This window comes from Carica papaya, chromosome 7 (genome assembly GCF_054855325.1).
Source record: "Carica papaya isolate Zhongbai chromosome 7, ASM5485532v1, whole genome shotgun sequence".
NCBI classification, from domain to species: domain Eukaryota; kingdom Viridiplantae; phylum Streptophyta; class Magnoliopsida; order Brassicales; family Caricaceae; genus Carica; species Carica papaya.
Genome location: NC_142315.1, coordinates 23,204,771 through 23,224,297, shown reverse-complemented (window position 1 = coordinate 23,224,297; position 19,527 = coordinate 23,204,771). Strand labels below are relative to the sequence as shown.

The 19,527-nt window shown below is 35.6% G+C and overlaps 3 protein-coding genes across 5 annotated transcripts; all 3 read right to left on the bottom strand.

The window, feature by feature from the left end:
- Positions 1-32: 32 nt before the first annotated feature.
- LOC110809226 (smr (Small MutS Related) domain-containing protein) lies at positions 33-3,871 on the bottom strand. The gene is made up of 5 exons (XM_022034982.2): positions 3,481-3,871; positions 2,114-2,912; positions 935-1,344; positions 490-559; positions 33-361 (listed from the first exon to the last, which is right to left on the bottom strand). Exons 2-5 carry the CDS (start codon positions 2,875-2,877, stop codon positions 298-300), a joined length of 1,308 nt encoding a protein of 435 aa, XP_021890674.1. The 5' UTR covers positions 2,878-2,912; positions 3,481-3,871; the 3' UTR covers positions 33-297.
- Positions 3,872-4,452: 581 nt separating this feature from the next.
- LOC110809236 (uncharacterized) lies at positions 4,453-11,570 on the bottom strand. 2 transcript variants are annotated; one of them, XM_022034998.2, is made up of 7 exons: positions 11,284-11,567; positions 10,950-11,154; positions 9,998-10,199; positions 9,316-9,509; positions 8,801-8,954; positions 5,582-5,746; positions 4,453-5,031 (listed from the first exon to the last, which is right to left on the bottom strand). In XM_022034998.2, exons 1-7 carry the CDS (start codon positions 11,447-11,449, stop codon positions 4,570-4,572), a joined length of 1,548 nt encoding a protein of 515 aa, XP_021890690.1. In that variant the 5' UTR covers positions 11,450-11,567; the 3' UTR covers positions 4,453-4,569. The 2 variants fall into 2 exon arrangements, with proteins under 2 accessions (XP_021890690.1, XP_088063052.1); XM_088206926.1 differs by lacking the exons at positions 8,801-8,954; positions 9,316-9,509 and having other exon boundaries at positions 11,284-11,570.
- A 261-nt stretch (positions 11,571-11,831) lies between these two features.
- On the bottom strand, positions 11,832-18,231 carry ENP (Phototropic-responsive NPH3 family protein). Of its 2 annotated transcripts, XM_088206925.1 has the most exons (5): positions 17,547-18,231; positions 16,947-17,406; positions 14,983-15,064; positions 12,719-13,891; positions 11,832-12,633 (listed from the first exon to the last, which is right to left on the bottom strand). In XM_088206925.1, exons 2-5 carry the CDS (start codon positions 17,006-17,008, stop codon positions 12,094-12,096), a joined length of 1,857 nt encoding a protein of 618 aa, XP_088063051.1. In that variant the 5' UTR covers positions 17,009-17,406; positions 17,547-18,231; the 3' UTR covers positions 11,832-12,093. The 2 variants fall into 2 exon arrangements, with proteins under 2 accessions (XP_088063051.1, XP_021890647.1); XM_022034955.2 differs by having other exon boundaries at positions 14,983-15,052; positions 16,947-18,222.
- Between the last annotated feature and the right edge of the window lie 1,296 nt (positions 18,232-19,527).

The following is a 19,527-nucleotide window of genomic DNA, read 5'->3' as shown; positions in this document are numbered from 1 at the left end:
AAGTTCGTGCATTAAACTAAAACACATGAGAGTTCCTCAAGCTCATAATAAACAATAATAATGGTAGAATTGGTCCATAATACCATGCTATGATACAAATAGTTGTCTACTGCAGCTAAAAATGTAAAGAGTGTCAATAAAATCTAAGCAGGGAAATAAATCCCTCTAATGTAATTTACCGAAGTAATATACATGGCTCTAGTCTGAATCATCAAGACTTGGTTTCCATTCTTGGAGGTTTAGGAAAAAATCCTGCCTTGAGTCAGTTGGCTGCAGGAATCAAACTCAATCTCTGATTCACCTGTGACGAAATTTTAGCCGAACTGAGATTACTCCAGGTCTTGCCTCATCAAATCGGTATCTGAAAAACAAGCAAACTAATTTACATGTTGCCTCCGTTCATTCCAAATTATTCTCGCAAATCCAGTGAGAAAAGAGAGAGGGGAAGTGGGAAGAGATGAAGTTGTTATGTAATGGAAAATGCTTCACCTGTTTTCATTAAGAAAATTCTTCACTGCCGTAGGAAGTGCAGCTTGTCCTCGGCTATGATTACCTATGCCTATGGAAGAGAAAACAGTGGGAATCAGTGTTCTTTCACATTATGCATTTGCAGAATGAAACTTCAAATAAGAGCAGATAATATTGTTTACGTGCTCCTTTGAAGTCATTTACAACCCATTTATATCAATTCCATTTTATCCCTAATTCTTTATTCCTGGAACTAGAATTTGGACAAATTACTAAATAAGTCCTTGAAGGTTAACATTTTTCATAATTTAGTCCATAATATTTTTCTGTTACAATTTAGTCCAAATATTTTTCATCTGTCTTAAACACCCAGTTGTTGTACAATTAGTTCAAAAGAATAATTTTAACTTGTAGTCATACTCTATTACGAAAAATTGATAGTAAAACCAAACATAGCCCTCGGTACCTGTTATAACTTCTAATGTTGTTTGTCTCTGCTTAAATGGTGCCCGAATCTTATGTGAGTTCTCCACTTTCATACTATCAAAAGACTCAAATGATGGACTGCGTGTGATCCCATTCTTTTCCTGGACTCTAGTTGGGGATACTGAATGACTGAATGTTACCAGGGTCTCAATCTTTTGCAAATGCTCCTGCACGGCTCGAACAGCTTCTGCTGCATGAAGACCATGTAAATCCAATTTCCAGATGTTGTTTCTGCTATTTCTGATGCTTAGAATCTCTTTAGCTGCCTTGTCATTAAGCCTCTCAGCAGCTAACCATTCTTCCTGAGCCCTTAGTGAGTACTGCTGAGCTGCATAATGATCGCCTCTCAAAAAGGCATTACTGGCTGTCCTCGAATGCTGTGATGCTGACCTGTTCAAAAGAAATAATATGATATCTCACTATGTACCACATGGTACGGATAAACTATTCATCCTTAAATTCACCATGATCACAGGAGAGAAATAAGATATTAAAGGGACAACTCATACACAGCTAATTCCATCATGAAATGAGTTGATTACATGGCTCTACTTCTCATTGAGAATTTGATTCCATCATGTAAAACGAGCAAAAATAATCAAATCAGTTGTCCTCTCACAAGCATTTACAGAGTATATGGAATAAATGGATTTCAAAAAAATTGTAAGATCCATTTGTAAATCACCGATCTAATCAAACCCAAAACAACTGAAAATCCATCTCAACTATTGTGCAGAAAACTTTATGCCAACATTTCATAAATTGTTGTTTTACCTTCCAAGACTTAAGGATACCATGATTTTCAGTAGGTCTTATGTGAAATAAATCATCCTTGACTTTTCACCCTCATTTTCTGAAGTTTACTTTCATGAGAAATATAAATAGTGAATTAGAATAGATGTGCTACTGGAAGACTAAACTTATGGTCCCAACTACTTCAAAAGCCATGACCTCAGTATTGCAACTTAACCTGAAGCTGAGTTGAGAAGAAGTGACTTAAGTTGAACTCGACCCATTCATCGTTCATGAGAAATATAAATGGTCATGGTCATGGTCATGCATTTAATACAGCAGACCTGGAAGAAATGCCATTCAATGGCGGCCCAGCAGAAAAAATAAATTGAAGATTCAAACTTATTCAATCATAAAGAGCATATACCTCATCATTCTGAGCCCCTCTTTCCGATGGCTTAAGTAAATATCATCCTCTTCCCAGTCAGGCTCAATAGGCATAGACTTTAAGCACTCCATGATCAGTTCAAAGTCCGAAGCATGTCCATCTGACAGATCTTTATCAGTGCCTTTGAGACCATCTGAAATTGTCGAGCTTATATCAGTAAGCTTAGTCGTCTTCCCTGGTAAAGAACTTCTGTCTCCTTCTCTGTTGTATTGGAACTCGTTAATCATTGAACTCCTTTCTGAAGTTCTTGTTTCCTCTTTCTCCTCAGAGCTACTGGAGGAAACCATTCCTTCCAGCAAAGCTAATGCCTTCTCGAAATTGTTATTTGTAGCAACATATACATCCTCAATCAAGCGATCATCTGCCCAACAGTGCATCTCTTTGAGCATTTTAAAAGCCAAATCACGAGTTTCTTCCTCAAGAACCTTATCATTATGGTGACTAACATAACCACTCTCATGAACTTGGTTTTTCCGATCATTATTCTTTGCCAAGGGTGGAAACTCCACAGAAGGTGCAAGCACAGATGAAAAGGACTTTATTGAAAGATGATTAACTTTGGCTAAGTTTCTTGAGGGATCCAGAGTGGATGAAGTGCCCGGGATAGGTGGGAAAGGATCTTTATTGACTTTTGGTGGGAGGGTTTGCTTCTCTCGCTGCTTGATGTTAAAGGCAGCCCAGCCAGATGATTTAGTCCGTGTCTGCGACGTCTTCATATTGGATGAGCTTGCAGAAGCATTCATTCGGTAAGCATCACAGGTTGATAAACCACTTTAAGCTGAGCAAAACACAAAACAAAGAATTAACTTTTATGAGGAAACAAATACTCAACTGACTACGGGAGAAAAATAAAAAATTAATTAAACACATATTTGCAGTTATCATTCTTAGATCGCATAGTCTAGAGAGAGGTTAAGTCACAACAAAAGCAGCTTCCAGTCTCCAGAATACACAAGTCAACTGATCAAGCACCGAGTCGTTGACTCTAGGAATCAAACGAATGTACGGACATATTATAGTTTTACTAGACTACGATTCTCCACCCAATTATGTCATTAATCTCCTACGCTGTCTAAAACAAATTCCAAATCAAATATCCGAGCTTTTTGACTTTCTTTATCAGTATTGATTACAGATCAGTAATGGGCACGCTTGTTTCACTGACAAAAAAGCTTTTTTTTCTTTTTTAATAACATAATTCTTCATTCAACTTGAGATTGTAACTAGAAACTACCAATGTAATCAACTAACCAAAAATAAACTCAAACATATTTCAAATTCAAATTCTCCATGAAAACAAGTGGGAAAAGAACCGCGCTATTGATAACAAAGAAGATGAACTAAACCTTCTTGATTAATTGTTGTATTCTCGGGTCAATAATGGAGACGACGAACGAGAAATAGATTGGGTGCTATTTCGGAAGATGGAACCAAGGTGTCAATCGATCAGAGGGCTGAGATACCAAAGAAACCAAAAGATTGTACGGCTGTAGTTGTACCCGAGCTTTCACTCCGAAAACAGATTCCGACGACGACCTCAACGTTGATGGTGATGATGATGAACGGATTCTCCTCATACAAATCTTCTTCTCCATAAAGATGTTTTGTATGTTGCAAAGATAAACGAGAGAGAGCGAGAGAGGGTAAGGAATCGGAGTTTCTTCTCTGAGAGTCAGAGTGAATAAAAGAAATCCTCTTTCTCTTGGAAGCAATTGAGGTCGAGAGTTGGTTCTGCAAACAGACAAAACAGGATTCAATACGCGGTAGTTGTGGGCCATAAAGATTCAGGACCTGAATTCGAATTAATGAACCCGACCCCAACCAAATTCGATCCGACCCGTTAGCCCGTCCCAAACCAAATTCGGTTTCATCCATGTTGCCATCTCCAGTTTGCCTTCACCGTCGGTAAAATGGAAACACTTGCGTAGGTTAAATTTTAACACAATGGTTTCTCAAAAATTACCTCAAATTACAGTTCTACCATAACTTGGTCTTTTTCTTTTTTTTTTTTAACAGTTCAGTAACTATGTTTTGTTTTTTTTTATAAAATTGTTTATTATCTAAACAATTACACGACAATATTTCTTTTTCTTACTTCAATTTGTTTAATTTTGAACTTTTATAAATTTGTATTTAGATGTACATTAAGCTAGTTTCTAGTCCAGATAAATTCAAATAAAATAATCAGATTTTTTATCAAAATTAAAGTTGACATTTCTTTTTTTTTTTATATAAAAAATTATGAATTTGAATTAAATTATACTTTTTTATAATTATTTATTAAAAATTTATATTATTATATATTTCAATAAAATGCATTTATTTTCTTTTAAAAGACTTGTAAATTTATATAATTCACTTATTTTAACATAGAGTGCGGAGGTTCAACTGCTATTTTGTCCTCCCTAAACTAAAACTAGAATACCATCAAACATTTATTTGCCAGAATAAACATGAGCTCCACCAATTTCCTCAATGGGAGTTGCATATGGTGAATTCCAGTCAGCATCAAAGATTTCTTGAAGCTGTGAAACAATGGAGGGATTGTATGTGCCAAAGCTAACACCGGCTGTAGTATAAAAGTAATCCCAGATAAGATTGCTGGTACCTATATGGGCTCGTACATCACTCACTGCATACTTTCCGTGATTTACTCTCGTGAAGCCCGGATAGATATTTCCGGTGTTGGTTCCGTTGCTAGTTGCAGGTCCAGTCAGGTTGTAACCTGGTACCCTGTAGTACTTGATCTCGACTTTGCCAGAGCATTTGTTGTACTTTGAAGAGGAGCAGAGGACATTGCTGTATAGAAGAGACTTCAGATACTGATCTGTGTTGCTGATAAAATGTGCCCAGTATGCCACCAAAATTTTCACTTTGGCATGTTTGGAGAATATCACCTGTTATTTTAAAAATTACGAGAAGGAAAAGAAAAACTTTAGCTTGGATATACATTGAGAAAGATGGGGGCATAAAAAACAGAAAGATCAATAACCAAGGTGCAGATGCCTAGCAAGAAAAATAGATCAATGATGCTTTTTGGGTTATGTTTGGGATGAATCAAGAATTCTTTTTTGAAGGATTCACTTGAAAATTAACACTTCAGTTCAATGAAGAGATGTTAAAATTTATTAGAAAATGATAAAAATTAAAATATGCGGATTTTTAAGTAAATTTGGAGTTCATTATCTCTCAGTTAAACTTGAAATTGAATTTCAAGTTTATTACTTCAGATAAGATTCTCATACACGCTTAATGTATGAAATTTTCAAATTGATCTGTTTCAAATATGACCTCCGTTTTTGAAACTAGTTGATTTTTAGTCATCAACCATCAAATTTTTTTTACGAGAGGAGCAACTAAAGGTTTTCTTTGCACGCTAATTTAGTAACTAATTATTCATAACAGCAGCAAAGGATAGACAGAAGAGTTAAGTGTGTCAGGAGGCACCTCTGATACGGCAGAAGAAAGAGATGACCAGTAAATTGTTTGCTTTGTATATTGGGATTGACCAAGCCAGTCCATGGTGTTTATCCTTACAATTGCTCCATCTCCAACAGATTTAATAGTATCCACCCATGCCTGCTCATCAGCCTGGTACCTGCCAAACAATAGCTAACAGCAAATGCATCCGCATTAAATGGGGTGACAAGTAAATAATGCATTTATTACTTAAGATTGGGGCTATTTGGTATAAATGAATTTCATTGTGGAATCCATCTGGAAATCCATTGCTTTTTTCTTAAGCTAAAAAGATCCATCCTCATATTAAGCATGAAAAACTGCAATTCTTGATGGAATTTGAAATGGTTTGTCTAAATTCTAATTATAATTACCGACAAGGTAAATCTTATCATTTTGTAAGAATTTTTCATCCTTCCCTAGCTAAAATAAGAATGACTTTTTGAATAAATTCTACAAATAATTTGTCCAAATATAGCCCAAGGTATCACCAGAGGAATTTAGCCATCATGTATCTGTTCTTTTGACAGACAATGAACCTAAAATTTGCTGGAAATGAACTCCTTTCGGTCTGATTTTGTAATACCCTTTTATTTAATGTGAAATTAAGAAAAAAATATATTAAGAATAAAATTGAAAACAACTTTTTTAAAAAAAAGATAAAAATTTAGGTTTGGATGATGTTTTTGAAAGAATAATCGAAAACTGGGGGCCAAAACGCAATTAAAAAAATTGTGTCATGTAGGACCGCTCAGTCAGTAGCTCCGAATAACCGAAGCGCGCCGTGTGGCAAAGCACGCTAACTCGGTGCCACACGGGAGGTCCCGCCGGCAATCTGCATGCCTGCAATCGGATGGCCCTGAAGCTTTCCCACGTGAGTGGACGGTCCGGATCAATTCTCTCCTCAAGCGCGATCGAATGATCGCAATTAAACACAATGAACAGCCCAGATTCGTTCCATCTTTAAGTGCAATCGAACGGTCGAGATCAAATCGCGACGAACGATTCAGATTCATTTTCTTTTTAAACACGATTGGACGGTCGAGATCAAAAGCGATGAACGACCAAAATTTAAGCAAAACAGGTATAAATATCTCACATCACACCAAACCCAAACCTTAGTCGACAACCTACTGCCGGAGAAGAAGAACCAGTCGCCGGAAAAGGAAGCCGACTACCGCCGCGCCGGAGCCACCTCCGACCACCAAAAAAGGTAAAAATTCTCCTATCCGCTTGGAATTTGATCCTGAGCACCCCCATGACTAATTCGGAGCAAAAAGAACGGTGGATGAGCCGAAAATCGCAGGTAAAGCCCATTACCGCCGCGGGCAAAACCTGAAACCGCCTCCAATGAACCACTTCCCATTTCTCGTTTCGTGCGATTTTTCTATCACTATGTTCACCATTCTACAGGTTGACTGAAGAAAACGCTCAGCCGCGAAGGTGAGTCGGTGGAGCCACCACACCATAAAATACTGCTGCCGATAAGTTTTCATTTTTTGACTTTTTTCGGTCAATCAAGATCTTCTAACGTGTTTTCTCGTGAGGATGAATATAAAACCGACCGAACGGTCAGGACGAAGCAAACCGCCACCGTGGGCGGTAATGTCGTCGCCGAAGCACGGTAGTGCCGTCGTGCTGAAATTATGAAATTGGTCGGAAAAGGTTTTTAACATCGATTTTGAATTTTTTTGGGGTATTTTTAGGTACATAAAACGTGTTTTAATCTCCGCAAGAAAATTCAGAAAACTCAGAGACCGCTAGTAGACGCAGTAAAAAGTTCGGTGTTTCGGACACCGATTCGAATAAGAATCATTCACCTTATTCTCTGTTATGGAATTGAAGCTTAATAATCGGTAATATGGTATTTTGTATAATTTAGAAAAATTTGAGAATAATTATAGGTTACTAATAAAGCCGGAAACCAGTTAGTTATTTATTTGTTGTCATGTTTAACTGATGGTTGAATTTACAGCTTTAAATATATGATAATATACTGGAATGGTTAATTGATTCAATTGTGCTTCCTTAATATATATATTGTTTGTCTTGCGTGATTTACGGTTGATTTGTGAAATTAGTAATTAATATGAAAAAAAAAAAAAATTGATTGGTCATGTGAATTAATGAATGGTACCCTCACTGGATATTCTGGAAAATGGTAGACGGACTGTGTACATAGGAAATTCTACCATGAACGTTGCTTCATACCGAATGAGGTATCGAGAATTGGTATTTTAGCGTTCATCCCAGATGGGGTATGAAGACGACCTGATTCACCCTCATACTGGACGGAGTATTGAAGGATGGTATTTTTGACACTTATACCGGATAGGATATGGGGACGACCAGTTAGTTGACAACGGTAAATATTGGTTCACGTGTAGTAGGACATCCTCATGAACCCTCAAGGATACCAGTAGACAAATAAAAATGGAAAGTTGTTACTATTACTCACTTGAAAATAAGATTGAAATGTTATTTGAATTATTGTCTCTATAGGTCGATTTTGAAAATTTTGCAACGGTAAATATATGCAATAAATAGTTTTCCTTATAATAAATGAATTTACTTAAATCAAGAGCTTCATTGGTTGTTTTTATGATTTTTACCAACTTTCAGTTTCTGTATCAGTGAGTAGTGTGATATTCTTATTGGATTAGTGTAACTCACTCTTTCATTAATTATTTCAGATCAAGAAAACCAAGATGCAGATCCCAACCAACAAGAGGGTTGTGAATAATTCACCACCCGGATTCCTTTCAAAAGTTAGTAAAAGTCGTTCTAAAATGCTCAGTTATTACATTTTTGTTTATTTTCTTGATTTTTGTAATTTCTTTTAAAATGATCATTCGCATAACCCTATTGACTATTTTAAATTATTATATAAGAAATGTAAACTCTAAATTCTATTATTTCGCTTTCGCACTTAATTTATAATTTTATTTTCTCTTAAAATCCGGACCTTTACAGTTGTCTATGGGATACAAGTAGTTTATTCAGTCATCAGCGTAGGGTAGAATGATGTTTTTACATCTTATTAGGTTTTGTTCATTATAGTTTCTTTCTAACATACAGGCTTGGAGTTGATTCTTAAAAAAAAAAAAAAAAAAAAAATCCAGTTTCTCCATAAATGCCTATAATTCATTATGGAGAAGAGACATCATAACATAGGATGCAAAAAGATTTAACAAAATGAGAACTCACTTCTGGTGGAGCAAAGGAGAGATAGCTGAATTGAGGTTGCAGATTTGAATAATTGTATCCAGGTGTCTCAAATTTAAGTTTAAACAAATAAGGGTCAGAGATTGGAGGATAGCCTGATACATGGGGAGTCTCCACAGATCGCCGAAGAGGAGACCTACAGTAACATATATTGGTAACTAATCATAATGCTTCATCTTTATTTGCAAACTGTGAATTGAAGTTTAAGCAATATAACTTGTAAATAGAGAAGTTATGTCTCATGGAAGCTGTTCATATACTCAAAACAGACTGTTAATTTGGTTATGGATGCATTGAAAAAAGTACTAGCTTAGATGATCACGTGTGAAATGCTTTCTTTTTCTAGTTTCCTTGTGATCTTATATGAGATTTCCAGGTAATAATCTCTTCATGTGAAAAATAAGTCAAAATTGAGTGATATTTACGCGTTATACACATGTGAAAACAGATCACCAACTCAACCAAAATAGATTTTTAACAAGGGATCATGGAAATACCTGCATCTCTCTTTGGCATCAAGAAAATGGGACCAGCATGGAACTGTCCTATTAACCTGCCATTGCTGGTCTGATACTATTCTTGTATAAGAAGAGGAATCTAGAGTTGTCAACTTCCACAGGTTATCAAAGTAGGTCATGACTTTTTTTGCCACTCTTGGACATCCGGTAAGGTAAATTCCAACTTCCTTTACCTATAAGAATCTGTTGATCAGAACATACCACAAGGATAAACTAAAAACCAACAGTAACTAAAGAAGACATCTTTTTATCAACCCTAAGTCTAAAACACAAATTCTAGCAGTAAAAATTCATTGATCAATCCATATTATGTCAGTGATTTGGACCCTCTTAAGGTTTCTCTCACATTCCTCTAGTTTAAGATTTCCTTCCTACAATCCAGGATATACATCAAAATAATCTCCAAGCGAACTAGGATAAGTTATGAAAGAAAATGTTCAGACTGCAGATTCATGATGTAGCATGAGAGAATGAGCTTGAGAGAGGGGAGAGATGATATGGGTGCTTTTGGTATCCAAGCTGTTGCTAGGATTGACTATTCATATCCTAGGCATTGCTACAAAATATTTATCTTTTGCCACCTTAAAGACAACAGCATTATAACAACGAAATACATGAAGAATGAGCAAGTTTGAAGCTTAATTTGCATTATTCTTAAAACCTGTGTTAGAGATTTCCAGTCATTATTTGCAGACCCAATGTAGACGTCCCGAGAATCTGATATCCAAACTTTTGTATGGACTATTCCTGAACCCCACCATTTACCAAGTAATAAAGTTGCATTCTTAACATTTGGCCTTCCTGAAGCAAGGTCCGAAGGTTCCTTGGTGTAGTCAGGATACACTCCTGAGTGTGATAGTAGCCTGCAAAGAAATTCAATAGCACAAAGTATGGGAAATATATAATTTAGACAGTAAAACACCTACAGACACGAAAAAATTTAGTACAGTCCTAGAATTATATTCACAGAAGAATACAAGGTAAAATGGAATCCATCTAAGCATTACTAAGCACTAGGCTTCTGTTTGGAAAAGATTAATTGAAATGGAATTCATTTGGAAATGAAAATTGATACTCAATATAAACAGCAACATTTTAAAATTTATGTGGAATATCTGAAGCTCTTTCTCCAACCTTCCAGGTTCATTTCCAAATACCTTTGAACTTATTACTACTTAAAATGCATTTAGTTATTCAACACTTAATTCATTTCAAAATGATTTTTATAGAATGAAATTATTCTAAACATAAAAATATGAATTCTCAAATGTATTACACTTTGTTTTGCAGAATTTAGTTGTTGGCCAAATAGAGTGTGAAATAATCGCATTAATCCCATACATGTCCTTTGTCCAGTCCATCAAGTTTAACTATAATTTACTGAGATACATAAAATCATAGACTCGTACAAACTACATTCAAAATTCTCACCAAACAACCATTCACCTTGAATGTTCTCAACAACTAGATTTGTGGGCAAACTTTCAAAAGTGTTTTGGAGAGAGAAGCAAATGATTCAAATTATAATAAGGGAATTAATCTAACAGGCTGCTACTTGAAACATATAAACGAAAAGATCTTCATCAAAAGCCGCTAAGAATCGAAATACATGCCTGATACTAACATTGCGATCAGCAGCATCATCAATTGCTTTATAAACCTGGGAACCCACAGGCGCACCAAAACGTTGCATATCAGATTTTGAGTAACCGTAATCCCCGGAGCGAGGATCGTTAGGGTGCGCTCTTAGCTGCCAATACTGCGCAATTATATCCAATCTCTCTGTAGAGTTACCGGCCAGCCACTTGAACACATGTCCTGTGAACGTTTAATCACATAACCAACGGTAAAAGCATGAACAGAATTTCCAGTTTCATTTACTTGCCTACGAAGAGGTTCTCTCGGGAACCAAAGAGAGGAAGAGATAATGAAACATTCGAGGATTACCGGTGGAGAGAACGCCGGGGACGCGAGGGAGGTGAGGCATGTCGGTGGGGATAGACTGGACGAGCCATGCTCTGCAAAGTGGAGATGATCCAGAGACTCTTGGTAAAGATAGAGTGGCGGAGAGAAAGAGAATAAGCAATACGCTGATTCTGAATACGAAAACCATCTCTCTTCTTCTTCGTTTTTGTCTCGTTTATCAGTCTGAGTTGTAGACATTAAACTCATCGATAAGAGATGAGACGGCCAACGTACAGGGAAGGTCAACGAATATGCCTGTAAAGATTTTTTAAATATACTGTTTTTGATTTCAGGGATCAAATTTACAAGAATTACCTTTACTAAAAACGATTACGCTGTTAAACAAAGATTTCTTGGCATTCATTTTGCTAATTTTAATCTTCTATTTGTTAATAATCTATCTTAAAATTTTAAAAATATTTATGGAAAAAAAATCAAATTTTTATGTTAATTTAAGAAGCTTACATTTTTTTTTTTAAGTAAATAGTTTTTAAATTTTCAAATGGGTATAAAGGGCTAAAAAGCGAGGATAAATTTCAATAATCTTCATATAAAAGATGCATAATCTTACAATTGGGATTTGATTAAAGGAAAGACTAAAATTGATTACATTTTCCTGCATCATCAGAATTCCTTACTAAAGAAAGATATAAAACCTTAAAGCAGAGGCGCAAAAATTACTCTCGTCACCAGCTACAACAAAATCCTACCTCTTTTTACACTTTCAACAGTTGGATCTGCTGCTCTGCTTTTTAACCACTGAGTCCTAACCCAGACCTCCACAATCGCTCTCTACGATATGGAGTGCCTCCTATGTCTGGAAGACGAACCAGAAGACTTGGTATCCCCGGGAGCAAAAGAGGTTGGACTCTGTGAACTTCCTGACGTCTCTGAGCTCTTGCTCTCTCCATGCCCTTTGCCTACAACCCACAACTTATCAAATATTCTTCTCGAGCGAGATGGCAGCAACTGTACACCACTTCTGCTGTTCTTACTGTTCTTCTTGGCTAGTTTCCCATTTTTCCCCGGCTCTTCATCTTTAATCTTTGTTTCTCCCATATGTTTCTTCGTTGACTTGCAAGTTTGCAATACACTCTTTTCCCACTCTTCGTCAGTGTTCGTTGTTGAGTTTGACATGCCATGGTGATTGTTATGATGGGCCTGAACCCCAGCATTTGCTCTAATCTGTTCAAAGAAGAGAACTTGTACCACAACTCGCAGTGGGAGCCGTTCATTCTGTGCGGCATGCATTGAGGCTTCTGTCGTTAGTTTTTTGACATCCATCATTGCACATATCTTTTTCCGTTCAGCTTTTGTCATGCTAGGATGCTCCTGATAACACATTAACAAGGTGCATTTCATTAGTTTGGGTTGCAATTGCAATTTACTGAGGAGCATTGAAGTGTAAAAGTCTTACCTTCAAGTAGGTGTCAATGGCCTTGTACAGACCATCATGAATTGGCCTTGCAGACTCTGGAATTAACTGAGACACGTCAATGAAACTTGAGAGGGTAAGATTAGGGTCATGTGCAATCTGTGTAAGATACCCATCGATTAATTTTCCAATGGCCAACAATGATCCATGCCCTAAAACAAAATCATCGATTCCCCTCTCGCTTTTGTCATCTGAGGCGCGATTATATTTTTCTTGCATCATATATTGTTCCAAAATGCATCGCACCATTTCAATGTCATATAAAGTGGTCTGAGGAGGGCGTGCTGGAAGTAATAGATCCCTAACAGAAGCCTCGTGCAACTTCAAGCTAATCCTCTTCATCAAATCTTCCCGTGCAAAGTCATCTACTCCAACCAAAATGGTAACTTTCAACAATTTCAGTAAGAAACTACACGAACAACCCACAAACTTATCTGAAGGAAGTAAACAAACAATTGTTTCTACTAGATATTTGGTCCTCTTGGCATGAGTGTCAGAAATCACAGCATCTACAGAATCTGGCAACCATCTAACTGCATAAGTTTTCAGTGCTTCCCCGATCGCGATTCCATCCATTCTTCCTTTTGACTTGACAGCAATCATAACCCGCTTGTACAGATCAACATCAAGTTCACATATATCTTCAACCCACCAATCTTTTGGAACAGGTTCGTTTTTCTCTTGGAACTTAACCCCATCCTCAATTATTTTATCAGGCACAGATAATTTCCGATTATATGTGTAGGACCAAGTGATGTTTGCCGGATCCACAGAGGTTTTCGATGCAATGGAATCTATACATCTTCCAATAATCTTCAAATCTTCAGACCATGGTAAAAGAGACTTGGTAGTCTGTAGAACAATAATGGAATCTTTCCAACTGCGAAAGATACTTGAATTGAGGAACACCTCAATCTTAAAAATCAAGTTCCCCCGATCAACCTCTTCAGTCATCTCAAGATACTCAGCAGCACAACGAGCAGCCACAACATTGTAAGCATTAAGCGTAACAATCATCCCATAACAGAATTTTGCACAAATCTCAAATGCTTTCGGTCCTCCAGGAAAATCAGCCATATTAATTTCATCAGAATTCTCTTCATTGGCCTTCATAACTAGTTTTTGCAACCGATTGCTCTTAGACAAAAGAGGAAACTGCAAACATAAACAGAAGCATCAAATCATAAATCACTATTTCAACCACTGATTTCAGTGAGGGAACCGATTCCAGTAAGCAATTAATTATGTAGGTAATCATATAAGAAAAAGTTTAACATATCAAGTTTTGATAAGTTTCTCAACAATCCAATGCTTGTGTGGACAAAGGGATAATTGCTTTGAATCATTTTCTTAGGAAAACTAAAATGCCAAAATAAGTAAAACACCTTTCTATTATTTAAAAATATTCAAAAAAACTGCTCTCCATGTGAAGTTTTTTATTTCCGCTCAAATAAATCTTTCGGTAGATGAAAAAATTAACGATGTTAAAAATATATGTTTTCTGGTAGCTAGTGTGTGTGTGGCAGGTGATGTGAAATTTTGCATTTGCGGCAGCTGACATGGAAAATAACATAATATTGTTATTTTTTATAAAATAATATCTTAAATTATTAGAGAAATCAAAAACAAAGAAGAACTAAAATGCTATCTACAGATGACATTTAATTACTGGCAAATAACATAACATTTTTCATTATTTAGAAGTTCAGGTGTATTTGAAATGTATAGGAACTTATTTCAAGATTTTTGAAAAGGATAACGGTGTTTTACCTATTTTGGCCAAAATTAAATCCATGTCAAGTATTTTCCCTTTCTTGGTAGGAGTTATAATGCTAAGCCAAAAACTGAATCCCAGTGATCTTATAATGATCTATTCAGGTGTATTTGAAATGTATAGGAACTTATTTGAAGATTTTTTAATATGATAACAGTGTTTCACCTAATTTAGCAAAAACTGAATCCGTATCAAGTATTTTCCTTTAATTGGTAGGAGTTATAATGCCAAGCCAAAAACTGAATCCCAGTTATCTTGTAAAGATCCATAATTCATGCGAGTGAAGAGACAGACAAACTAATTCCTAATTACTGGATAAAAGCTAACAAAAAAATGATATGAACTTCCCATGAATTTTTCAAAATTTAATTGCTGCCTACTAAAATATAAAAAAAAAATTACAAATTAACCATCAAAAGAGAATTTATATATCCAACTTGTTGGCAGAAAGAGTATGACAAGAAATATATACCTTATGAAGGTAAAATTTCACTTCACCAACATTTATGGTGATATCTGTTGCCAGTTCAGAAGTCACAAACCTGCAGGGGCAGCTGAATCATATTAAGCCCACACTGGAGCAATAAATAAATGTAATATGGCAAATATTGCAATTCAGAGAGGAAAAGATAACAGGGAAATGTCTGTTTATCATCCACCTATCCAACAATAGTTTCCAGATATTAGTGCACAAATTTCAAACCCCGTCCTTCAGCAACTACATGAAGATGTATTTGACACATCCAAATGCTGACTAGGCATATTAACCAATTATTTACTAGGTTCGCTCAATACAGTGTCTGCAGTCTGGTGACAATAAATGAACGTTTTCAAATCTTAAATCAGTCAAAACCCAATAGTTACTCTGCACTGGATTATGTTTTTTTAGAAAAAAAATAATAATAAATGCATGAAACAAGTCAGACATAATATGAAGTGCAACCATGATACTCAAAGCCACTAGCCTGACTTTAGAAAGTCATTGCGTAGATGAAAGAGAATGTAAACAACATCCTTGGACATTAACGACATTGGGCTACCCCTATTTACCCAATTCCAGTTTATAGGTCCACATAAAACCATACCTTTCATAAGAACAATTTCCAAAAAAGAAACCACAAGGATCAGCTAGGATAGTCCAAACAAATCTCATTAAGCTAGAGGGGGGGGGGGACCGATTTTCTAAAGACTATTCCACGGTCGATCCGTGAAAAAATGGTGGCACCATGACCACACACTCACTCAGGTCCGATTCAGTAACTGATTTCTGTTTCAGCTACAAGTAGAGGTCTCAATTGGTCATTGCATACATACAGTGAGAAATAATCTATCAGTAAAGAGAATTATCCTTACGCAAAAAGCATTCATCAGAAAGCTCTTTTTTTTTTTTATCTCTAATTCATCATAGATTATCAAACTAGGGGTCCAAACTGCGGGGATATAATGCCTTAAGAGTAGGCACAATGCACATCATCAAAATTTATCAACTTAGAGGTCCTAACTCGGCAAAATCAAAGCAGTAACAATTCCATGTGATCCTTTACGGTCTTGATAAGGAAAAAGATGAAACATATCAATCTTCACATGCAGCAGCCAACAGGTAAAATCCAAGTTTCCTGTAACACCACCAATCACTTTATGTTCAGAGATGGAGAACCCCGATGTTAGGTGGATAGTGAATGCTACATTTCACAGCATGAGCATTTCATAGAAAGAGATTCTCATAGTGATGTCCTATGCCCTATACCTTTCCCACATTTGGACCACCAACTCATGAAAAAGAGGACAGTTTGAACAGCTGGACCACCATCTCAGATAAGCCCCTCTCTTTCTCTTTTCTCTCTCCCCACAAAAATAATAATAAAAATAATGATAATAACAAATGAGAATCATAAAGTTGCACAAATAAATATATACTTCCAGAAAGGAACTGAGGAAAAGCTTTTTAGTTCCTTGAGATTTATGATTTTTCTCTAAATAGGTGTGGTTGATCTTTCATTAACTTGTCCTCTTTAAACCTCTGCCTGGAACTATAGCAACAACAACCAAATTTCTAAAAACATTACAAAAATAATGCCCACAAAAAATACTTTCCTAATACGTAATATGCATCTCAAAAGAGTACAACTATATATATATATATATATATATATAAACGCGAAGAAATCCAGACAATTTCACCAAAACAAAAGCACATCAAAGAAACGAGCAGATTGCTTAAGCATGAGCAAACAAATCATTATAGCAAGATAAAGACTAAACAGCAACCAAAAAAAAAAAAAAAGAAAACAAGCCCAAGGTTGAAGGGGCACTAAGAAAATTAAAACAAAGAAATAGAGAAACTGAGCATTAAAAAAAAAACTGGCATGCCTACTAGTTTGCAAAACAGCAGGGAAATTTAACAGCAAATGAAGGGAGCAGCATGCTTAATCCTACCTGGTGCATTTGCCATCTGCTTGAAACGTATCAGGTTTCGAACCTAGCTTCATAAACTTCATCTTTCTCTTTCCCAAAATACCCCCAGAGTAAAATACCCAAGAAAAAACAAGACGAACCTTCAGGCGTGTACACGAAGCAGAGCTCTGTTTCCTCTGAAGCAGCCCGTTAACACCAAACACCACACAAAGGACAAAATACCCAAGAGTCCAAGGCTATCTCCCTCTCACAAACCGAGACCAAAGAACAGGGTGATTTCACCTTTTTTACGGAGAAGTTACTGTTCTCCCCTTTCGATCTCTCTAGAACACGCTACATTTATGAATATTGGTGATTGGACTGAGACGACAACCAACCCCCGCCTTCCCATGCCATGCCTCTTCCCCCATGAACCAGCTCCTCGAATTTCACGCTGCTCCCATTTCATTTCCAGCCATTATGATGACACTGATGACGCTCTCTTTAGATATACAAGACCAATTAGCAATTTCCTTTTCTTTCAGAAATAAAATTAAGAAAGAAGAAACATGTAGGGTGGAAACGAATGAGAAAGAGAGAGAGAGAGAGAGAGAGAGAGAGAGAGAGAGAGAGAGTACGTACAGCTACAAGGAGTAAATCATCCCCTACAGGAAAATCGCAACAGAGACTAAACAAAGGGAGATGAGAAAAGATGGCGTCAGGGAGAGAGTAAACGGACTGTTTGGAGAGAGAGAAAAAATGGAAATGTAGGGAGGAGGCGAGGTTAATGCTCTTTATCAAATATCATATCAATAAATTCTCGCCGCCTTTGCTTTTAAATCAACCTGATCTGCTGGAGATCCTCCCTTTCTCTCTCTGCAGCGCAAATCTCGATGACATCACATCCACACCCTTTCTCCTTCTTTTCTTTTCCTTTCTTTTGTTCTGTTTACTCAATACGCCATGAATGAAGAGAGGTTCGACCCTGACTCGGCTCCCTGAAATTTTTGCAGCAAATAGAGAAAAAAAAAAAAAAGGAAAAATAAAGAGAGAAGATTGTGTGTTTTGTTTGTGCAAAGTGGTGTGTGAATACGTTGTGGTGTTTGTTGTGCAAGTAATGTATGAACAGGTAGTAGGGAACTGGGTAGTCTATGTACAGGGTGGCTCTGAGGACTTTTATGCCGTTAAAGCACGGCACCTTTTCCTTTCCCGTTCTACCCTTGCTTCTCACCTGTTTTTCCCGCGCGTGTCATTGTGAATCGCAAGCGTTGCATCACTCGCGCGTGGGATCATTGCTCGCTTTAGCACCTGGCTTTTACTGTTTGCTGCATTCTTGACGCGTAGCTTTTTGTCCTTTGACTTTTTTACGGGATCGGCGTTTGCTCCTTGGACAGCACTGTGACGGGACTCTCTATCATCGAGCAACTAGAATACGACACGTGTAAGAAGCTGAGCAGTAAAGAAACATCAATTAGTTTAATAACGCTTTATATATTAAATTATGTTTATTAATTAAAAAAGGAAAGTAGTCAAGGAGTGTAATATTCGAATTTGTGGAGCAGCGAGAAAGAATCATATATGAAAGACTTATTTTCAAAAAAACAAAATATAATACAGAATCTGATTTCAACTATTTACCACAGTTATATTTTTTTAAATAATATTTATAAACCAATAATAATACAATTAAATTTTTAATAATAATGTACATTACACTTAATTAAGTTTACGAGTTGAGGTAAATTGTGCCTTTCTACATGTTTTTAGTTAAAAATTATTTATATTATATTATAATTAATTTTTATAATCAATTAATAAATATTTATAAAAAAATATAATTATTCTAAAATTAAACAAATGAGTATTTTTATAATTTTAATAAAAAATAAATTTACAAAACAATCAGAACTTTATTAGTGTACATAATAATTATTTATTTTTTAAATAAAAGTTTATATATTTATTAAAATATCTCTTTCCACAGTTTCAACGTAAATAAATTAAGTGTAAATAGTACAATTTCAAATTTCACTTCATGATTGCAGAAATTTGATAATCCCATCATTTATTATTTCGTACGATGTGAAGTGATGATCCATGTGGCTTCATGTGCCTTTGCACCATTTTTTTTTTTTTTTTTTCTTTTTTTTTAACAAGTCACGATTACAAAAATCATTATAAAAATTATTCTACGGCCAAATTTAATGATTTATTGAGGACTACGTTTGATATTACCATTTTAAGACCTTATGTTTTATTTGAAATGTATATGATTATTATTTTATAAATTAATAGTAGTTAATTTATAATATTAAATTTAATAAAATTAAAAATTATAAGAATTTATATTTCGTTTCTCATGTTAAAATATTTTGTGATTGTTATTTTTAATATTTATTTATTTATAAAATATATATATATAATACCCAAAACGAAATTTTTTAAGAATACAAAATAATATTTAAAGATTTAAAATTTCATTGTTATTAATTGTTTTAATATTATATATATTGAAATTTCATGTACATATATATATATATATTCATGTAATAAAAAGTAGCCGTAGCTTTTCGAATGTAGTGGCCCAAAATCCATAATCATGTCAATATCTAAGTAGTAATTG

Coding starts and splice junctions, on each gene's coding strand:
- LOC110809226 (XM_022034982.2), bottom strand. CDS start 2,877: ATGAATGCTTCTGCAAGCTCATCCAATATGAAGACGTCGCAGACACGG. Junction 560..934: donor AACATTAGAAGTTATAACAG/GTACCGAGGGCT, acceptor TCTCTTCCATAG/GCATAGGTAATCATAGCCGA. Junction 362..489: donor AATTTTCTTAATGAAAACAG/GTGAAGCATTTT, acceptor CTTGTTTTTCAG/ATACCGATTTGATGAGGCAA.
- ENP (XM_088206925.1), bottom strand. CDS start 17,008: ATGAAGTTTATGAAGCTAGGTTCGAAACCTGATACGTTTCAAGCAGAT. Junction 15,065..16,946: donor GCAGATGGCAAATGCACCAG/GTAGGATTAAGC, acceptor AATATGATTCAG/CTGCCCCTGCAGGTTTGTGA. Junction 13,892..14,982: donor TGAAATTTTACCTTCATAAG/GTATATATTTCT, acceptor TTATGTTTGCAG/TTTCCTCTTTTGTCTAAGAG.
- LOC110809236 (XM_022034998.2), bottom strand. CDS start 11,449: ATGGTTTTCGTATTCAGAATCAGCGTATTGCTTATTCTCTTTCTCTCC. Junction 10,200..10,949: donor GATCGCAATGTTAGTATCAG/GCATGTATTTCG, acceptor ATTTCTTTGCAG/GCTACTATCACACTCAGGAG. Junction 5,032..5,581: donor TTTCTTCTGCCGTATCAGAG/GTGCCTCCTGAC, acceptor TTAAAATAACAG/GTGATATTCTCCAAACATGC.